The sequence below is a fragment of the Eutrigla gurnardus genome, assembly GCF_963514095.1.
Source record: "Eutrigla gurnardus genome assembly, chromosome: 23".
NCBI classification, from domain to species: domain Eukaryota; kingdom Metazoa; phylum Chordata; class Actinopteri; order Perciformes; family Triglidae; genus Eutrigla; species Eutrigla gurnardus.
Window position 1 is genome coordinate 10753894 of NC_139934.1, and position 21875 is coordinate 10775768.

The window sequence follows — 21875 nt, forward strand, 5'->3', positions numbered from 1 at the left end:
GTCCCAACTTCGGACTGCACCAACGCTGTTGCTTTGTCGAATGCAAAAAGGGTACAGGGGAGCGTGATGAGTGTGATGTGAGGTAATGAGGGATTTTGCGTAAAAGTCATCACTGACTTAAACTGAAACGTGGTGCGGAAGGTTAATGCAACTGTGACGGTTTCATTCTAATGGAATTTACATTCAAATGTGCTTACGTGACGTTAAATACCACAACAGCATCCATAAGGTTTGACATTCAGGATCATATTTAGTTGCGTAGAAATCTATGTTTTGCTAAAGGAATAAATTCATAAGCCCATGTTTATTTAAGCGTCCCATCTTTCTTTGCCAATGAAAACCAGGTTTGTGCCAGGAGGGGGTCTACCAGAGGCCGGGGGACCCCGCTCGCGTGGCCCTGCTCCTGGAGGAGTTCACCCGGGACGCCCGTAACGTCAAGCTAAGGGAGAAGGAGCAGCAGCTGGAGGATGTGACGGACACCCTCAAAAGCTTCTTCTCCCAAGCAGAGGACGCGCTGCTGACCAAGGAGCTTTATCCATACTGGGTGTCAGCTCTGGGTATGTGACAAAACCAGAAAAAAACACGCTATAATCCAGTAATACGATCTGTGTTTTCTGCTAAGTAATTCAGGGAGTTTGGACATTAAAACACGTTCACATTCAATAACTGAAAAAGTACAATACGACCCACATTTCCCAAATGCAACCAAGGTAACGCGTCTCTGCACAGATTGTTATATCGGGCATTTTTTACAGGAGTTCTCGTCTGTGTGGTTTTGTAGATGAGAAGGACGAGAGGCTGCGAGTAAAGAAGTACTCCACTTTCATCGAGAGTTTGCCAAAGATAAACAGGTCAACGCTCGACGCTGTGCTCCAACATCTGTACAGGTACACACACACACACACACACACACACACACTTCAAGCTTTGTATTAGTGAGGCTATTCCAAGGTCGAGGTCGCTGTGAGCACAATGTTTTATTATTATGCCTAAAACGATGCCAAAGCAATATTTCAAACAACGTTTCATGGCAACTTTAAGAGATTTTTTTTTTTTTTAATGCAGGATTTTTACTCATAATGAAGTATTTTCACATTATTGAACTGATAATTTCACTTACATAAAGGGTCTCAGTGCTGCCTCTTTTGCCAAATCCTCCATTGCAACTCATTAGAATAGAACCAAATAGTGTTGGATGTCATCACGTCTCTGATTGGCCTCGCGGCTGACGGAGCAGGTGTGGCCCTACAGATGCCGCCCTGCATCACAGACTAAACAAGCTCTGAGACTCAAAGGTCCCTGCTCTCCGTGTTAGCCCGAGGGTTGCTATTTGTCACCCGCTGATTAGCCTGTTGTCCCTCCTGCCCTGCTAATGACCCCGACGTCCCCTCTGTTGTGTGCTTTTCTTCTGACCAATCAAGTCGGAGGCTTTCTAGTCAGATCTGGGATTCAGCCGGGGGATGCTGCGCTGCATGTCGAGTGGATACACAAGCAACTGATGAATCCGTCCCATATTGTTTGTTTTTTTATTTGACAGATGGAGTTGCTCATTATTAAAAACACATGCAATAATATGATCCCATATTGTTAGTTTATTCTTATTTTCCTTGCAGTTTCACAGCTTGTTTTCGGTCCTGCAGCTGCCTCACATCACTAAGCCGTTTTCCACTCCGCCGTCTCGTTCACCGACGCTCACATTACACATCGCTCTCCCCGCCCCCCCCCCCCCCCCCCCCCCGAAACCCGCAGTGGATAGTCGCGATTTAGCCGCATTATGTTAATGGTGTCGATTGTTTGGAGGAGACTTAATTGGCCTTTCTGCTGAATTTGGACCTGGGCCTAACGTTCCACTTCATTCTGTGTGTTTGTGTCTGAGTGTACAGCGTGTGTGGGCATGAGAGATTGAGAGATCTATTTAGCAAGCAATAGGAGCTGGTTGTGTGTGTGTGTGTGTGTGTGTGTGTGTGTTCATTTGGGTTATTCTAACCCACTTTCTTCCCCGTGCTTCAGGATTCAGCAGTGTTCCCACCTCAATCACATGCCGAGCGTAAAACTGGCCTCCGTCTTCTCCTCCTGCTTGTTCCAGACTCGGGGACAAACCCCCCAGGAAAGCAGCGTCGTCCGTGACCTCATCAGCAACTACATTACACTCTTCAGAGTGAGTCCGTTTTCTTTTTTTTCCATTTGATAATGTTGATAGTGGTGAGGAACTGGGTTGGAGACAAAGGGCCGACCCGTGCATGATTACATGCTACGGGGCTCCGACATCTAATTTGGGGAACGTCTGATTTCCATTGCCTAAACACTCATAGCATTATTAGTAAAAAGAAAATATTACCAGACAAAGTGAAATGGTATCCCCTGCCTACTTTGAATCCTCCATCGTTCCCGGTCACGATAAACTAGCTGGTTAGTGTTTTACTTTCGCATCTCCACGAAACACAGAGGTGATATTGAAAAAACAGGTCACCTCGAACAAAACACACCATCGGACTCTTGTTCAGGACGTCTTGAGCTTCAGGCAAAACGAGGACAGGTTTATGACTCGAAGTCTGTTCTATGTGAGGAGCCTTTTAGATGGCAGAGAAATATATAATATGATGGCAAAAAAAAAGACTGAACATTCTGACTTATTGGTTATTATTGTTGCTGCTACATTTTAGTCATGATTAAATATGATTTTAAGCATAAATGTTGTACAAAACAACAGCATATAGAACTTTTTATGCTCTTGTTGTAAAAAGTGATAATAATCAGGATGCCATCCTTAAAAAACAACCTCTAGATGCCAATGATCCTGCAAAGGAGGCCTGGGAGATTAGCTTTTAAAAAGTGTCCACAATGGAGAAAATATGTTCTCATACATTTTTATTTATTTTTTTATTAAAAAAAACTTTGCAAGTTATACTTCATCAAAGTGTTATTGTGGGTTTTTGGTCAGACCCTCTCGGTCCGGGTGACGGCCACTTCTTTCCCTGATGATGTCATGAGGGGTCAGAGTTTAAAACACTTGTACACAAAAGACATTATAACCTACTTTTCATGACATGTTACATTATATGTATATATAAATCGATGTAGTGCAGGATATATGGTTGTATAGGTGATGTGCACTGAACCATCCACCATTTCAAACATATAGTAGATGATATTGATTCATACTATAAACTAGCACATAAACTGAGGTATTTCTGCATGCAGTCTATTGTTGTCACCCTGCTAGATTTAAGATGACTGTCCAATCAATAACAGGTGACTTATTCTCTTTTTTTAAAGCATTTATGATGTTGCCATATTGTATATCTAAGCTAAGCTGCACGCATGACTTTATTTATTCTCTCTTACTTCAACCATCTGGGAGCAGAACTGTTGTTGCCAAATCTCCACAATTGGCTTGACTTTGCTGATGTGTGGATGGGCGGGGGTGTGGGATCAATGCTACCCTTGGAGAGCTGCCTGGCTTATGGGATACACAGCACAGAACGACTGCTAATTCCCAACAGAACGCCCCAGATCCCTCTTGTTCTGACGTTATAGGGGAGGTGGGGGGGGGAGGGAGCGTTCCCTCCAAATCGGTTCGGGACGCCGTCGCTCGCATGACAAATAGCCATTAAGTTAAACCAATCATGAGCCCAATAGCAGTGAATGCACACACTGTGACATAAAAGGAGTGAGACATCTCGCTAATTAAAGCGGCGGTTCTGTGCTGGATGTCGTCGACAGGGCCCCCATTATCAGGCCCAAACACACACGGGCGATGAGTTTGAGAGAGGTTTTTCTTTCCTCGCAATCGTCTCTTGCCATTCGCAGAACTCTAACAAAGCAAATTATTCTCTGAAAACGATAATGGTGTTTAAAAAAAAATTGGAATAAAAAAAATATATTTTCCCTCACCGAGAGTATAAAGTATTCTCTCGGTGCTGAGCTTTGTCAGAAAAACTCCCAGCCAACTTCTTCAAAATCATATTTATTCTACAATTTATGCCCCCCCTCTCTCCCTCCATTGTATTGTATTTAAGGGCTTGAATTGATGTTACCTTGAAAATGCTTTTCTGGTCCGTTCAGTGTGATGCTTCTCTTCATTTGCTGAGTTTGAAGCCATGCACTTGTGTGTGTCCAACAGGTCAATGAGGAGCGGGTGCAGCAGATGGAGAGAGAGAATAGTTTCATCACGCGCTGGAACGAAAAGAAGGACGCCACGGTAAGCCGAGCCGCGGAAACCCAAATGGAAATCGGCGATGGGTGTTCTGTTTGTTTGTGTGCTCGTATCGATTTGCCTGCATGCTTCGGGGTCTCTCAAATAAGGGATTCGTTTGAACAACTTTTTTTTTTTTCTGGCCAAAGGGGGGGGGGGGGGGGGGGGGGGTAAGAGGAAGGCAGGTGGGTGAGGAAAAAAGGACTTTGTTCCTGTTAACCTTTACGGCTGGTACTTTATGCCTGGATGCCTCGGCCAAGAAAAACATTTGGTTCAGATAACTGGGGGGAAAAAAATTAATCACATGCCGCCGCCGTTGTTGAAATCTGAAATAAGTTGTTTACGCCCTCTCTCCAGCGTGTCCGTAGGCTTTCAGAACATGTCTGCCGCTGTGGGTCAGGAGGGTTACTCAGTGGAAAGCCAGCGCTATTATAAAGCTGTCAGAGGTGAAAATTGGGACAACATTTTGGTTATGGACACAAATTGTGGGGGGTTTTTTTTGGAAGAAAAACGATAGAAAAATAGAAAATTCAGGAGTTTTTTTCATGAAGGAGAATACTTTAGTGTAATTGCAAGTCAGCATGGGGAAATGTTCTGGGTTGAGATAATGGATAAGGTTATTTTAGGGTTGATTTAACTTAAAGTCATTAAAGTTTGACATGAATCATCTGCGGTTACGCAGAACTTACTTGACCTGTCTTACTTTCATTGTTTCCATCGGTTCTGATAACATTTCACTCTCCGTCTTCACGTTGAGGTCACCGGCTTCACAATGATGTCTGCCGAGCTGCTTCAGTGAACCAAGTGTTCCCCACGCACACATTCATAAAGGCGTTATGTATGCATGCAGTTTATTTATAGTGGCGTATGCCTCAGGTTTATGTAAGCTATCATGTAAAAAACTGAAAAAAGGCCTTCAGCAGGTGTTCATTCAGTCGACTAATGCAACATTTTAGTCCTGGGTTGTTGATATTGGAGCAAACATACATTTTCTTTTCCACGTTCATCACATTTCAATAATAAAATCTTGGGATGTCATGAATACACGACTCAAACAATCAACAGCCGTCCTGTCGAGTCTCTTGGAGATTAATTACTAGACATTTGGAAAGCGAGGCTGCACTTGAACACAGCGGTGCTTTTAGCTAAATTGTCAAATAAGGAGGGAACATACGGTTAGTATTTAAAGTAAAGGATGTGGCTGAACAAACTTGTAGTAAGCTCGCCTCGGAGGGCTCGCCCCGCAGGTGTAGGTCGTGACCTCTGCCGCTTTTCCTCTTTTAGAGGTAGATAATAACGAGGAAGGCCGGCACCCCTTAAAAAAGTGGATTATGTGGCGTAGACTGAGGGTGTAAGTAAATCAATGATATAATGAGGTGCAAGGCAATGTCACGCCTTGTAAGTTAGAAGTGGCACTTTAAAATCAATACTCACATTTACAGCCAGGCCAAGTGCAGTGAGAGTATGACTTTTGATTACCATAAGAAATGTCTTCATTTGGCATACAGCGTTATTGTTTTTCTGACTCGTTGCCCCCCATCAGCTTTGAAATCGTTAACACTTTTCTCTCGACATTTGCTGTATGTAAAGTTTGCCTGGGCGTCCTCCCCATTGCACAAACAGCGGCTGGAAGGAGGAGAAGTGTACTTGGTCGAACCCAGATGGCGCCGTATCTGTGTGTGACGTATTCGGATTGACAACATTGGTTTGAATGACTGTAATTCATGTCATTTTAGAGCCACAGAAGTCAAACACGGCTTTTTTCCCCTGTTATCATGTGAAATATGTCAAGCCAATAATAGAACTCAGTTCACCTGCCCATTAATGTGACAAAAAAAAGTGACTGTAATATCCAGATAGCCAAAGGACCATTTTTGTGCTCAAGTAGTCATTCATTTTCTTCATTTGGATTAGGGATACCACTCCCCTTACCCAGAATAAATAAATAAATATATAAAAGACGAGACTTTTGCAAATTATGCCAACTTCATGGGCGATCCTGTATAATTCCCTTTCTTGCAAAGAGTTAGACAAGTGGATCAATGCCACAGTTGTTTTTGCTTTCTCTTTAAATTACCTTAAAATCCTCTAAAGCTAAGACAATACAACATTTTGTTTAGTTTACATTAATTACCTTAAAAAGAGAAATGAATATAAAAACAGTAGATTGATTTCCAGAAAAGCTCTCATTTGTAAATCTGTTAAAGCTAACTTTGGATAAAGAAATATCTCCCTTTCTGCAGTTTGGCATGTCTTAAACAAATACGAGTTTGAGAAAAGACGGTTCCCGTGAACCCATGTCTCCCTCTTGGCATCTCTGCATTGCTTTATGTCTTCTTTTTCTTTTTTTTCCACTCCCATAATAATCCCTGAACATTTTTCCTGGGTGCATCTTCAAAACACTTCTTTCAAAACCCATAGAACACTTAAAGTTAGCACCTGCGGAGAGCACATCCGTTTGAGTGTAGGTGAAACACGCACCCTACGCTTCCCTTTTTTCTCTCGCACATTTTTCACTTTATTTAGCCGGGTTTTGAATTCCATTAAAGCTACTGGGATTTGGTTCGCCTCCAGCTCAGAAAAAGACCTTTTGGTTTTTCCCACAAATCCACTAACCGTTTCTTTCACTTCTCCCCATTTAGATTCGTGCCACACCGGAGCACGAATTTCGAAGAAAAAGGCAATTAATCCGACTGCATTGTTTTTGTAATTCGACAGATCTCTCCGTCTCACTCCATTTTCTTTCTCCCCCCCCCCTCTCAGTTTTCTCCAGCTGGGGACTTGATCTTCGAGGTGTACTTGGAAAAGAGAGAGCCAGAGAACTGCTGTTTAATCAAGGTATAAGAGTGTGTGTGTGTGTGTGTGTGTGTGTGTGTGTGTGTGTGTGTGTGTGTACTGGCATGTGGGCAGGAGAGTGTGTATGCCTGCTTTCCCACCGGTCCTCCAGTGGTGAGGTGAAATAGGAAAGAGAGGGGAGGGCGGTGTGAAGGCAGGTGAGTGAGGGTGGGGTAGAAGGCGGGTGGAGAGGTTGATAGAATAGGGCTGAGACATTGGTGGTTTAACCTGATGGGATTACCGCCCCTGAAATAAATCAAAAGCGAACTAATCAAAGAAACGTCTGATTTAATTGTGTGAGTAATTGCGTTTGGCGATGGCACGCGGGCCGCTGTAGGTTACGGACTCCTTTCACAGGGCGGCGGCGGCGGTGAAACGGGGATGTGGTTAAAGAGGAAGAGCTCAGCAGCAGACTCTGACTTTAATACTCCACTTTCCCTCCGTGGAGCTAAGTAGCACGTTTGCTTTGTTCGGCCCCGTTCAGGTGCACGTGATAACGTGACAAAGAAGCAGGTGTTTAATCCGTGCTAAAGCGTGCGCGGGGCCGCGGGGTGGATGGTTGGTGTTAAAACGTGGAGCGGCTCTTCAAAGGGAGGTGGTGGAAGGCGCTGGTATCGATCCAGGGGAGCTTCTCATCCTTTATATGCCGGATGTGTTAACGATTGTTTGGTTGTTTATGCATTTTTCCCCCACCGCCTTGTTTTGCGTTTGCAGGTCTCTCCCAGCATGCGGTCCACGGAGATGGCGGAGACGGCGCTGAGTATGAGGAGCGTCACCGTCGGCGCCGATGACCTCTGGACCACCTTTGAAGTGATTGAGAACGGAGAGTTGGGTACGCGGGATTTCACCTCCCTGAGAACAATGCGTTTCAGACGGTGATGTGTGGTTATCTCCAATCAGTCTTGGTTATTAATTATACATCAAAATGAAATAACAATACTGCTCCTATCATCTCGTCACTGTGGCGTTCTATTAAAGGCAAAAAATGCCTCAATATTATGCCATAATTGCATGTAATTGAACAAATTGTTGTTTTCTTTTCTTATTAGTTCCAACAATGATTGCTTGTTGCAACTAAAACATAATTAAATTAAGGTCTTGCTTTATTAGCGTAAATGTCATAAGCTCTCCTCAATTAGCTCAAACCAAGGGAACTAGCCTGAAATGTGTTTTAAATGGCAATGTGCGATCTTTTTAAATACCGTACACAAAACGGCCTCTCCACAAATTACCACTTCTCACAATCCAAGACTTTAAACAGGCATTTTATTTTTAATTAACCAGAACGGCTTCAGTGACAAATACGTTTTTCCTTGAGACAGATGGGTCAAGAAGCAGTCTATTCTTTAACTGAAGTGCTCGACTCACAAAGACAAACGTGATTATGTTTCTATTATTAATACAACCATATTAAAGTATTGCCTCTTGCCCTTTTAGTATTTAGTTTTGTCTTAATATCGGTGTAATTCATATTTTTGATAGCTTTTTCGTTTCCTTCATGAGGTAGTTGCATGATTAAACCTCTTTAAAAAACTTTTTAAAGGACTTTGGAGTGAAATTGCAGCTCTATTTCATAAGTTTAATAAAAAAGTTGCTCTGCTGTCATATTCCACATTTCATAGTTGGAAAAGCACTTAGCTCTAAACCTTCTAGAGAATATTCCAGTAAGGTGAGAAGTAACAAAGTTACATGTACTCAAGTAACTTTTTGGATAAATTAGAGTAGTTTTAATGCAGCTTTCTTTACTTTTACTTGATTTTTTGAGAAGAGAGACAGAAGTGGAGGCCAAATTATGCAAATAAGAGAAAACAGGACCCACTTTAGTTGCATGTGGACTCATACAGTGTGAGGAAGTGTCCACACATATTTAACAGGCAATTAATGACGAAACATCATCTCCTAATTTGCCATAGTTAGTCATGTTTTCAGAAAGATAAGAGACTGATTTGTCAACTTCTCTAATTTCAATGCCTCAGGAATCATCTGTGCTTCAGACACATTTTATATTCATACTCATTTATTTACTTACAAGGTCTTTTATATACATGATTTGCTGAGAAAAGCCAAAAATGTAATTTAAGAAAATCCCAAAAATGTTAATATTTTGTGATCACACTGTGAATATATAAATAATGATTGATGTCCACATAAAATGATTTGGATTGCTATTTTTACTTTAGTGACGATTCTTGAGTGCAGGTTTCGGCTGCTCTCCTCACCTCTTCCATGTAGTGATGGATGCGCCGCATCAGCATTTAAATGGCGACTACCACCCAGGTCACATACAAAGATCACACTTAACGCTCATCCGAGGACGTCGTGATTAGAGGATTATGTTCTCCCTCTAATGAACCAGTGTCTGCCAACACGGGAAGCACACTGAAGAAATGAGCCCAGCGTCGTCGTGCTTGATGATATGCACATTAATTAATCATCCCTCCTCATCATATGTCATAAATTACCTCCGTCTCCCTTGCATGATCGACCCCGGGAGCTGACCCGCCTCGCCTCGCATTAACATGCGCTCGGCGTGCACCCGCATTTGATGGCGAGCAAAGGGAAGGGGAGTCAAAGTTGAGCTCTGTCGCCAAAGTTGCTTAGCTGGCGGTCCCCGTGCAAATTTCCATCAGTTCACTGAGAGTTTACACCGCCGCTCTTATGTTTGTTTTTCTCCTCGCAAAGTTACAGAGGACACGGCGTCCTCCGCTAAAAAAAAAACGAAGGTGCGTTGAATACTGAATATATTTTGCTGACGGTTCAGCATATTTTCCACGCCAAGACAATATGTCTGTGGAAGAGTAAACAGTCATGGTGTTTTCAAGGCGGTAGCGTGACAGGTTTTGGTCATAAAACCATAAAGGAAGAGGAGGGGGGGGAGGTGGGGGCGTTAATTAGCCATTTTGGAGGATAGCTTCAGATAAACACCGTTATCGAGGACAATAGGCAGAAAAGGGGAGCTAATATTTGTTGGGAAATGAGGAACTAATTCCATGGCCTAGGTCTGCAGAGATTCCAGAGAGAAGATAAGCCCACTGTTATGAATAAGTTATGCCGTTGTGGCTCTTTTTGCCTCCTTCGGTTATGAAAAATGGGTGTGCAGAGATGGAGGCACCAGAGCAGGGTTGGTGGTACACAAATTATCTCCTTTTTTTTTTTTTTTTTTTTTGGCTGATAGCATGTACCCTGTTCACCAATTAGGAAGAGATAATAGGTCCATTTTGCACATGAGTGTGTTTTTATAATCAGGTCCTGATATGCTGGAGATAATTTAAGCTGCTCTGTGATGAAAACGGGGAGCACAACAACATAATTTAGTTATTTGGTTAACTAGAATATGCCGTGGTTTTTGTGATATGAAGCTGGGATTTTTGTTTCATGGGTTTATAATTCATTTTTTAAAGAGACTTTATTGTTGGTGGTTGACTCTTTATTTTTTAGCCTTACTGTTTTAACACCTTTTAATCGTTCCCCTGACCTCTGACCCGTGGACTTTAATTTTCAACAGAGCGTCCGTTGCACCACAGTGAGAAGATTCTTGAGCAGGTGCTGGAGTGGAGTTCTCTGGACTGCCCGAGGTCGGCGTTTCTTATTATAAAGAGGTTTACGGGGGCCAAAGCAGTGGCTGATGGGAAAGGTACGGTATGCAGTCGATAGGACTAAACCATTCAAAATGTTACCTGTTAATACAGTATGTTGATTTACTTGTGATTGTTCATTTTTTCTTATCTTTTCAATACATTCAACCTGTGCTTTACTTTTTTGAATTCATACAATCCCAAACACAAGACATACAGCTGACTCAATGTGTGAATATTTATGAACACTATGTAGCAAGATAGCTGAAAAATAATAAAGAAATAGCTTAACGTAGTGGATAAACAGTTTGAATATTTGGCTAAGAATAATGGATGAACCATTTAGCTAGTTAACAGATAACGAATCACAGCTAAATGTAATTGAAATAGTGGCTTTTGGTCCAAAACTCAAACTAAATATGCAATGATTTCAAAGAAAATAGGCCTAAAAGCAGTTAATCGTGGGCGTATATACTTTTGAATTAAAAACATTGATCATTGTGTTTCACAGAAGACCCAAGGCAGGTGATGAAAGGAGAATATCTGAAGTTCAACGACGGCTCTTCCAAACTGTTGTCGGGACACAGATTCCAGGACCGATACGTTGTCCTGCATGCAGACAAGCTGCAGCTCTACAGAGATATCAAAGTAAGGCCACGTTCTTACCACGATGTAGCATCTATCTACTGTCAACACCTCGGGTTCCTGCATGCAAAGTGCTTTGTATCACCAGGGATTTGAAACGGTTACACCACGGCTTCAGATGCGTTAGAACGACGCCTACATAACTACCACCAAATAAGCCCAACTCCACCCAAACGGCCTCTGCTCCGTCTCCCCGGCGACAAGTCCATCTCAGGGTTCCACTTCTTTGAATTAACTAGGAAAATAAAACCTACTCACGGCGGCGGACTTGCCTCTCTCCACACTCTCTTCTGGAAAAAAAAGAAGGAGTACGGCGTGTACTTCAGAGGCGACCAGCGGGCCCCGGGTCCCCGGAGGCCTTTTCTTCTCAGCGCATTTCTGCAGTTGAAACATGGGATTCGTAAAGGAGTGTGAAGAAGTGTTAATAATTGATGGAGGTGCAGTAATTCTGGCAGCAGGGGAGGGAAAATGGCGAGGAGTGGTGTTGTGTGTGCGTGGGTGGGTGTGTGTGTGTGTGTTTTTGTTCCGCCGCTGAAAGCTTTTCTAAATATCAAGTTGCACAAGTATGTGGCTAATTACTGTGTAAATGCGAAGGAAATTAGAAGTGTTTCTGAAATTTAATTGATATTCTTTGGCCTCTGCAATTATTGCAAGGTCTGTAATTTAGCGCAAATTACGGTGGGATGAAACGTGGAGTGGGCGGTGGGTTGTGATGTGTAGGTGTCAGAAGCAAGCTCTAACTTTGATTTGGGTTCCCTTTGTTCTCTTCCCCTCGCTCCTTTGTTGCCTGGGAAGAAGAGGCTCGCTGGTAATGATTCACATTGATTGTCGTGTTGCACGGAGAGTTGGTTGGCATTTGTTTGATTTCGTTTAGTTAAATGTAGCCGAAACCCTAAAAACACCATTGCACGCCAGGATGTAAAGTAAATGCAGTTTTATTGACAAATGGCATTCAGAACCAGGGGGAACGCCACGTTTGGCTCGGTGCTTCAGCAGAGTCGCGTCGCACTTGATTGCCCTCGAGTGTGCCTTTAAATAATCAGGTGCTGATGAGCAAAAGAATCACACACCCGTCGCTACGGCTCCACTCCAGAGGTAAACAATGACATCTGGATTTGAATAGAAAAAGATACGTTTCCACAGCGAAATACAAAAGGCTTCAAGAGTACACAGCGTTAGAATTACCAGAAGGTACTAGAAATATAATAAATGTGTCGTCAAATAGAAAATAAAGCTAGTAGCCTAGAAAAAAGTGAGTTATTAAGTACAAATTTACAAATTTTAATAAGATGCATATTAAAAAAACTAGTATTCATATACACTGTTGCCCATAAAGTTTGAATATTGTATATATGTTTTTGACACAATCCTCTGTTTATTCCTATTTAAATGCATCAGTAAACTTTTGACCAGGTGCAATGATTACATTATGTGTCGCGGTGAAATAACCTCATGCATAACATTTGTTTGGCTCCATAAGAGACCATATATATCAGAAAAGTTCACAAAAGTGAAATAAGTGAGGGTATGGAGACGGGGAGTGCTGGTTTTAATGGCTCGGCTTTACAGAGAACAGAGAAGTAATGTAGTACAAGTTACAAAAATAGACTCAAATCCCTCATTCAACCCATGTGTATATATCATATATATATATATATATATATATATATATATATACAATATACTTCCCTGTTATAGGAGTGAGAAGTGACTTTCTGCAGCAGCACCGTTCGTTCCCATGAGTGCCTTGTGAAACCTACGCATGTTTTCATTTCTAATAGCTGCTTTATGTTCAGGCGTTCTCGATTTGAGATGTCGTACGACACTTCAGCATGTCGATGCCAGGCAGCGTGGAGGAAAACTACCACGTCTCTAGTTTGGTGTGGGCTGAGATTTTGGAAGTTAGTTGAATGTGTTTGTTTGTCTGTTTTTTCATCCAAAATATTCAATTATATTGCTGTTGTTTTGCAGGGCACTAAAGCGGAGAAATCCATCCAACTTACCACTGTGAAATGTTACCTGGGCCTGAAGAGAAAGCTCAAGCCTCCAACCAGGTAAACTGCACTCACATGCATAATTCATCTCTAGTGTCTTCTCTCAATCTGCCCTAAACCAGGGTGTATGGGAATGAGGGAGCCTCTGTGCTAGATTTACTACAGGAATCACCATTTCAGTCACATGTCTTTGTTCGCCTCATACTTTCGGCTGCACTGGAGTAAATGTGGATGCACTGATTAAGAACGGCACCTGTTGGTTGAAACAGAATGGAGACCAAGTAGATATGTTTCTGGAATCATACTCTGTTCTTGTAAAGGAAGACAAGTAAATAATCTGCTGACGACTAAATTAAAACTGTCGTTAGATGATAAAAAATCCATCAGGGAGACGTTTCTTGATCCTTCGTCCGCCCCCAGGTCCGCCTTTTTATCACGTCACTCCATCACAGAGGAAGACCATGATATGTGGATGAAAGCTGTAAAACGTGGACGACCCTATTTTTTTTATTTCAAGCTGGATGCATCCAGTAAAATACCTGGAAAAACGTTCATGCCCGCAGCTTGTACTTGAGCTTCTTTACAAGAGCAGTTTATGGGCTTTAATTCATTTCCTGCAACATCCATCGTTCCCATCAGCGATGGTTTTCATTGTCGGACAGATATTACGGAAATGTGGATGATGGCGAGTCTCTCTCTGTGAGCAGCCAATAAAAACTTTTTTTTTTTTCCACCTGCTTCTCCCAGACAATAAATCACAGACCCAGCTGCCTCTGCCACAGCGGTTAATCAACAATTATGAGCCAGTTTTAATGGTCATTTGTAGACGCTCCCATTCCCTTCCCTGCATATCTTTTTGTGGCGGTAATTACTGCGTTAAAACTATTTTTCTGCTGTTTTTTTTTTACCGCCAGTGCAGAAATTCGGCGTGACGGCGTAATGAATGCGGTCAAACTTGACTCATTAGAGGCAAAACAACTGCTGAACATTCTGAGCAAATCCGCCCCGTCTATGTTATGAAGATGAACTAGTTATTATTTACCATTGCTACTGTTTATGTGGGTAAAGTATTTGTCCCCGAAGATGCATTGCCCTTTCGATGTTTAGCCAGGAGACACCCGAGTCACCCCTGACCCCCCCCCTCCCCTCGGTCTTATTTTTCACTGGAATGAAATTGATTAGATGTAATTGCATTTTAACAAATACAAATCATGCCGTGCCACTGTTTTTATTCTAACGATCCCCTATTATTAGAATTTACGACACGTTGCCCGAACCCTCCGCCGCTCTTGTTGGTCAAACAAAGTTTTTTTTTTGAGAAGCAAACCCCTTATTTTTCACATTAACCAATTCTAATTCCTCATAATTTTCCTCCATGTCGGGAAATTTGGAGTCAGGGGAAGCGTGAAAAATGAGTCTGGCGAGCGATTGTCTGCATTACGCAGTCCTTCGGGGAGGTGGGGGTGGAGGGGGGTGGATAAGAGGAGCAGGAGTGGGAGATGAAGAGAGAGAGGGACAGAAGGAGAGGGTGATACAGCGTGGTATCATAGATACACTGTTGAGTGGGCTGTGGGAGAAGTGATACGGCGCATAAAGAAATAAAGACAGAGTGCTGAGGAGAACGGAGGGAGTCATAGCGAGAGGGTTAGGAGAGGCAGCGCTCCGGTACCTCATTAGGCAGAGGTCTATCTGTGAGCGGCCTACTGCAGGGCCGGATCGACTCGCCTTAACTCACAGGAGTGGTGCTCCAGGCTGCCAGGCTCTATCCGTGCCCCCTCTCTCCCTTTGTTCTTCCCCCACTTGCCTGCTCCTGCTCAGCCACAGCTGTGAAGGCTTTCAGGGAAGGTGTATTCTCTGGGAAGGTGGTCTTTTCACCGCAACGCTGCCCCCCGTGCAGGTTCACTCGCATGTGTGTTTAAGCATAAACATAGTTAAGGTGGAATGTCTCTTTATTCAGTTTGAGGCATCACACAATTAAATCAAAAGTGATCGTTTATCGTACAAGAGAACTCCAGAGATTCATTATCTCGTGCTTCTGTACCAACAAATTGTACTTTAAGGCTCATAGCGAGTAGCATGTGTTGTACGCTTTGCATAAACATGTGGGCTGGAACTCCGCTGATTATTTTAATGAATTCCACACTTTCGTTGCATTTTTTGTATTGAACTCTTTGCATCTTGATGATGGTGTTTTTTTGATCCGCCGCTGTCTTCAACAGTTGTTTCTCTTTTTCTGGAGTTGAATTCTTTAAAATTCCAATTTTGTTTCACAAAAAAAAAAACATGTCCTTGACCTCCGCGTTCAAACGAAGGACGCGTTTCTGTCTGCCGACGCTAATTGTGACCCGTGTCCTTCTCGTTTAACAGCTGGGGCTTCACCGTCTACACCGATAAACAGCAATGGTGAGTGTCAAGCAGCGGCTCTCTCATTTAATAATTAATGACTGTGACTTTTACCCTTTCCACCTGAAACATCTTAAAACAGACAGAATCAAATAGCGGAGAGTTGAGACTTTGAATTTAAAGTATTCCACTTCCGAGTGGATAAGTTTGATTGATTTGAGGGATGTGTGTTTAGTGCTAGCTGGAGAATATTAGCATGCTAACAAGCAGATGAAGGTCGTAAACGTGGTAAAGATGATCTTTCCAGTCTGCTTTTTAGCATTCCTGTCATTTAGATGTAGCGAGTTAAAGAAGAAGAGACATATATAAAGGGCTGCTTCAGTATATCTAATTATTTACTAATCCGTATAGGTGGTAATTATTATTCAAACCATCATCCTACATTGTTACTTGCAGCACCATATCCCTGCTCTGCATGGGTGAAGAGATACTTCACCCATGCAGATTCATCCAATCATGACCGCCCACCGATCGCCACGTCTATTTACAGCGATCAATGAGCTGTCCCCTCGCAAGAAGCCAGTCCAGTGTAGTGAATCAGCCAGGATCCAGTCACCTGGTTGACATTAGGGTGTAAGCAACGCGTCGGGAATCAGCGACTCACGCCACTGCGTTTGCCTCCTCAGGCATTTCTGCTGCGAGACGAGGGAGTCGCAGGTCGCCTGGGTGACGGACATCATCAGGATGAAGGTAAGACGACGTTTCAGTCATGCAAACGCTTAACGATGCAGCGGAGCATGCAGGGACTTTGAGGGAGTGCAGGAGAAGTATGTGCTACTATCTTTTCTCCAAGCCTTTTACTGATCCTGCAAAAAATATCAGCGAATGTGACATGCACAGTTGCGGACACATCCTCTTTTTTTCCCCCCTTCTTTCCTTATTCGGATGAAAAATACACTCGATTATGCCTGGAATAAATCATCTTTTACAATCCATATCTCCTCGCTCGGGGATGTGATAAATCATATTTCCCCCCAATCATCCATTCCCATTGTGCTGTTAAGCAGATGAGATACATAAACAGGGAGAGAACAGTGAAGTTTTCAGGGTCACTCAGCAATAACATAAATCATTTTCTGTGGGAAAGCCGAGGTCACGGCGACTGTAGCAATCACAGTGTGGTACTTAGCCCCCAGATACAGCTAAGTGTTGTCACTGTCACTCACTGACACAGCATATATGACATAAATAATGCACGGCAAAGCAAACACAGAGGGGGGGGATGTGTCATATTTTTGTATTGTTTTTCCCCTTTTCATATTCATCCCCCACTACTGAGAGACCATCTTGTTTCCTCATTAGATTAAGTGCGCGTGTCTGTTCTGCTCATTTCTGAGTAAATGACTTTAACTCGGAAACATCACACTCATCCGAAACCGAAAACAACCGGAGCTGGAGATCTCCACGCGCCGCACATTTAATAGGTTTCCAGCCCTCCGCCTCGCCTTCCTTTATGGGAACCTGTCTGCAAGCACAACGTTGTTTATCACGGCCGCTTACTGTAAAAGCCTTTTAGTGCCTTAGTTTGGGTTCGCGAGTAAAAAGGGCAACACTGTCGGGGAGAGATTGATCTAAAGGGGAAGCCAATTTTTGTCTGTTGTTTCTAAGTGTTTCAAGGTGTTTATTTCAGCAGGCTCAGTGACTTTTCCCTGCTCTTTGCAGAAGCTCTTAGCTCTGCAACAACTAAATCTATAGCAGACCAGAGCCGGCTAAAAATATTAGGATTCCACCCCCTAAATCCGTTAAATATCAGGATTGTCAGCTTCCAACCCGGAGGCTTGCGGGAAGGACACACGACTTCTGGGAAGGGCAGAGAGAGAGAGAGAGAGAGAGAGGATGAGAAAGTCGGCAGCACGTCAGTGTTCTTGATTTCCTTTCTCTTACCTGTTAACGGAACATTGTGCTCCGGCTGTTTCCATAGCAACTGGCGATGGAGGAGCTCGTTTCCGAGGCGGAACGGCTGGTGATGGTGGTGTGGGGTTGCGGGATTGGTGTGAAGGTCCAAGGACAGGTCAACGCAGTGATGAAATACAGATTTGTTAAAGAGAGACAGTTCTATAGGTGTCGGGGTCGCAGTGATATGAAAGGAGAAGTTGTTAAAGAGAAAGTTTAGCCGGAGATCAGAACACAGTCGGCCCTCTGTGTCTCCCTCTGACTCTCCCTCCTCCTTTTTAAAGGTGCTTTTGTTCGCCCGCTCTGAAACGCCAATTCATACCTACACATCATGTCCACTGACGCCGGCTGTGCCAGTTCTCCATCCTTTATAGTCGTTATAAAGTCGAGATGAAGGAAATGTCTGTATAAGTGCAGAGCTGTGTGTTTGTGTTTTAGCCTTTTACTTTGACGTCTTTAGAAGCCAGACGGTACCGTCCCAAAACACAAACAGAAAGTAAAGGCAATGAATCAACATGAACCGCCTTTGTTGTCCATATTGAATCACTGCCAAACAAATATATATATATTTATATATTTCTGTATTTTTATTACCGCATGAGTAATATTTGATGTCGGCTGTGTGTCCTCAGTTCGGTTCTGACCTCTGTTCAAAGACTGGGAACTCAAAAGAAGATGCCGATTACAAACCCTCCAGAGGGAGAGCTGCGACTGAAGGCTGGAAGATTTCAACGCAGAACCACAATACCAACAAACAGGTGAGAGAACATCAGTAAATACAGATATTTATACACTGTCACCCATAACGTCAGTCTGTTTTCAGACACAATCCTCCGTTTATTCCTATTTAAATGCATCCATAATCACTTTTGACCAGGTGATTACATCATGTGTCCCATTTACCCAGGAATGAATTCATAACATCTGTTTGATTGACATTAAAAGACGAGACATTTGCAAATGATTCCAAATTCGTGGGCGACTTTCATGATTTCTTACCACCTCTGTGATGTTTAATTTCAACTCTCCTGACCTGATAAAAGGTGGCTCCTCTATTCTGCGGTTGACTTACCACATATTTGACATATTTGCCCACAGCTGACAGACAAGAGGATTACTCTGGTCGGTGGCGTCCTAAGACCCAGCAAGGCCGCCACCCTCCCCTACAAGACAAACGCCACAACCAACAGCACCAAGGGGATCGACACGCTCATGGTCCCAGACGCCCCACACAGAAGAACCTCCGCCGACGCCGGCCAGCCTCGCCGCTTCCCTTCCAGGTCCCCGTCCAGATCCTCGCAGCCCACGGCTTTGCCTGGTCCTCCTCCTCAAAGTGGCTCTATGACCCTCGGCAGGAGACCCCTTCTGGGCAGGGAGGGCATCATGCCGACTAATCTGCTGAACGAGCTGAACTCAGTGCTGAGCAAGAACAGTCGCAGCAGCAAGAGCAATGATTGACAGGAAGTGGAGGAGAGAGAGAGTTACCTCGAACGGTCAGTTTGAACCGTAAGAAACGTTAAAGGGGAAACAGCACACGATGCAGATGGAACCATAGGAAGGGGCTTTCTCCATAGCCTGGAGACTGGTTCTGGACTTGGACCTATAAAGGGATGCCGATGCACATTGGGAGGTAGAAAACAGGTGCAGGAGACCTTGGAGGTCATGCAGACCTCAGCTGGACGTGGCGCTGACCCAAGCACTACGACGCGTGATTTATACGCCGCTCTGCTAAACCCAGAGGATGTTACAGAAATATGTTCGGCTGTCAAACGGCAAAAACAAAAAAAAAGTGCTTGCTTCATGCGTTTATGTCTCCAGTTACTTTGAAAAAGTATCGAGGTGACTATTTTTACAAGCACTTTTGTTTGCAAAAGTTATGTATGTAGTTTGCACATGTTGAATAGCGTTCCCTTATATTTTTTTATCAATAGTGGCGAGGTCCGCCATCACCGCAAAGGATTACCAATGGGATTTGCGGACAGCGGTGGGCAATCTCACAAGTTATTATTTATTTGTACATTTTTTTAACACTTTTTTTCACCGTAGCCCTTCGCTGAGTAGCTATCTAGTATTTGAGCACCACTTTAAACTTTGCACTGACTGCTATCAAATGTAATTACAATGCCCTGTATTCATATAGGCTAGTAATAAACATTTACTATATTACTTGATATTTTAGCGCAGGTATCACCTTTTTTCTACAGTCACAAAATACTTGACATTTTGCTTATTTGTAACAGAAAAAATGCTGCCTTGGAAGAGCGTGACTAAATAATGATTTGAAGGAGACCCTTAATTGAAAAATTTTAAGTTTGAACTGAAAATGTTGCTTAAAAAGTTCGGTATCACCGTGTTTTATATAGTCATTCACACATATATTCGACGAAAGAGTTATCTGAAGTCTCGACAGAGACACCATCAAATATCCACAATGGAATCTAGTCATATCATCCTCAGTCAGAAGCAGGCCTTGAGAAATAAATTAGCCCGAACCGAAATGTGAATTTAGCTTACATGCTTTTATATTTAATAGTTACTCTCACTCATCACATTGATAAATTGAGGAGGAACACTCCGGTCGGTATTTCTTTCTAGCTTTGCCAAAAGAGCTGAATTAAAAAAGGGATGTTTCCACGTGAATGCAGATGGCCGGTGGAGACAGCGGAGGTGTCTGTGTGCGACAGAAATAGAGAAATTGTTCTTCAGAGAAATTGCCGGTTTTTATACTTTTTTACAGCTATGAAACTACAAACACACCCAGATCCATCAGATAATTACAGTTGGGTAGAAATAAAATACTGCGTGAAAGAAAAGCCATTAAAGTAATGTGAGAATGAAAGCATCATTGTGAAATGATAATTACCGTCGGTTTAGTGTACACCATGATTGGATTTTTTTTTTTCCTGTTCAATTGCTAAGAGCTCTTTATGTGTGTTTTATTTCTATTTTAATATTGGCATCTGCTCTCTGCAGGTTTATAAACGAGTCATTTTCAGCAGGTAAATCTGCTCAATATCTACAGGGGTTTTATATTCCATTTAATGGATTTCCTTCTCGACACTGTGTTGTGTTCTATGAACATGTCTGCGAGTTAGGAGGGACTCCTGAAAGCAAATCAAGCAACTTAAGCCCCATTGTGGATTTAAACATGAGAAAAAAGATCCCATCTTCCATCTAGGACATATTTATACATGATTAAATCATTATTTTATTCATAGATTTAATCAACTTCTGCATTTTTTTTTTCTTTTTACCTTCTCGAGTGAAAAGCAAGAATAAACTCGCCGTTTCAAGTGACACGCCTTTTGTTGAATAATGTATGGCCGTCAGAAAATGCACACGTAGGCAATTGTCACACAGGTTCCTCCATGAAAAATTCATATTAACATTTTATTTTCATTACGCTTCCTACGCCGGGGCTGCGTGTCCTTTGTCTCGTGTCCTTATATTCTAATCATGGAGCTGCCACATTTGTGCATTCATGAGGTCTGAGCATTTCTTACGGGGGCTTTGTTTGCACTGTGCAAATATGTGTTTTCTCCCCTCGGCCCGTATTAGTTAGAAGTTCATTGCACTAGTGGAAATGAATATATGCCTTCTTAATTGGCCTGTGGAGAGTCAATTTCATTCCACGCGTTCCTGCATCTGGCAGCAGACGTACTCTACCATACAACCTCCTGGTTCTGATGTGTGACAATGTGTTTGTGCCTCCGACTCATTTATTCAGCACTAACTGCCTTTTTCCCCTTCCACAATCATTGTAACGACTCATTTGTTGTGATGTCAGCGCGCTGACGTCACGCCATCTCTAGGTCCTCCGACTGCCATCTGTATGTATGTTTGCCTCTGTTGTCCTCTCTGTCTGTGTATCCCAGCACTTTTTGGCGTCCCTCAGGGCCCTATAGTGTACGAAGGTCGCCATATGGTGGAAGAGAGGTCAGCGAAGAGCTCTGCAAAGTCGTGATATGAGACAACTTTCCCCCACATCGTCCCGTTGAGGTAACAGCTTGCGCGGCTGCGGCGGTGGAAAATAACTGAGCATTTATGCAAATGAACTGAAGTACAATTAAGAGGCTTAATTATTTTTCATTTAATGCTCTTTATTTTTCGACACATAAGAGAGAAAGTTTGTACATTATTCGCAACTACCCTCAACTCTAAATAAAAAGAGACATAATAAGCTCATCACATATAATATATTGTAATCAAGAGTCATTTAAACAGACCTGGTCCAGCAGTTCTCCAACCTGGAATCCAGTCACGTCGTTATGGAGGATTTTCAGCTGTTTTCAGATCCTCCGTCCACCCCAGAGGGGAAAAAAAGACGTCTTCAAG

At 42.9% G+C, this 21875-nt stretch overlaps 1 protein-coding gene across 2 annotated transcripts in view; it reads left to right on the plus strand.

Moving 5' to 3' along the window:
• arap2 (ArfGAP with RhoGAP domain, ankyrin repeat and PH domain 2) overlaps window positions 1-20782 on the plus strand; it is a 95570-nt gene extending 74788 nt beyond the window's left edge. Inside the window, exons 21-33 of one of the 2 annotated variants that reach the window (XM_084003645.1) lie at window positions 345-557; window positions 782-887; window positions 2011-2158; window positions 4124-4201; window positions 6959-7033; window positions 7745-7862; window positions 10536-10664; window positions 11117-11253; window positions 13222-13304; window positions 15612-15647; window positions 16274-16337; window positions 18173-18298; window positions 18639-20782. In XM_084003645.1, the coding sequence (XP_083859771.1) occupies window positions 345-557; window positions 782-887; window positions 2011-2158; window positions 4124-4201; window positions 6959-7033; window positions 7745-7862; window positions 10536-10664; window positions 11117-11253; window positions 13222-13304; window positions 15612-15647; window positions 16274-16337; window positions 18173-18298; window positions 18639-18998 (1673 nt within the window). In that variant the 3' untranslated portion in view covers window positions 18999-20782. Of the gene's footprint in view, window positions 1-344; window positions 558-781; window positions 888-2010; window positions 2159-4123; window positions 4202-6958; window positions 7034-7744; window positions 7863-10535; window positions 10665-11116; window positions 11254-13221; window positions 13305-15611; window positions 15648-16091; window positions 16213-16273; window positions 16338-18172; window positions 18299-18638 lie in introns of those variants that run through there. The other variant, XM_084003646.1, reaches the window with a different exon arrangement.
• The last annotated feature ends 1093 nt before the right edge of the window (window positions 20783-21875 follow it).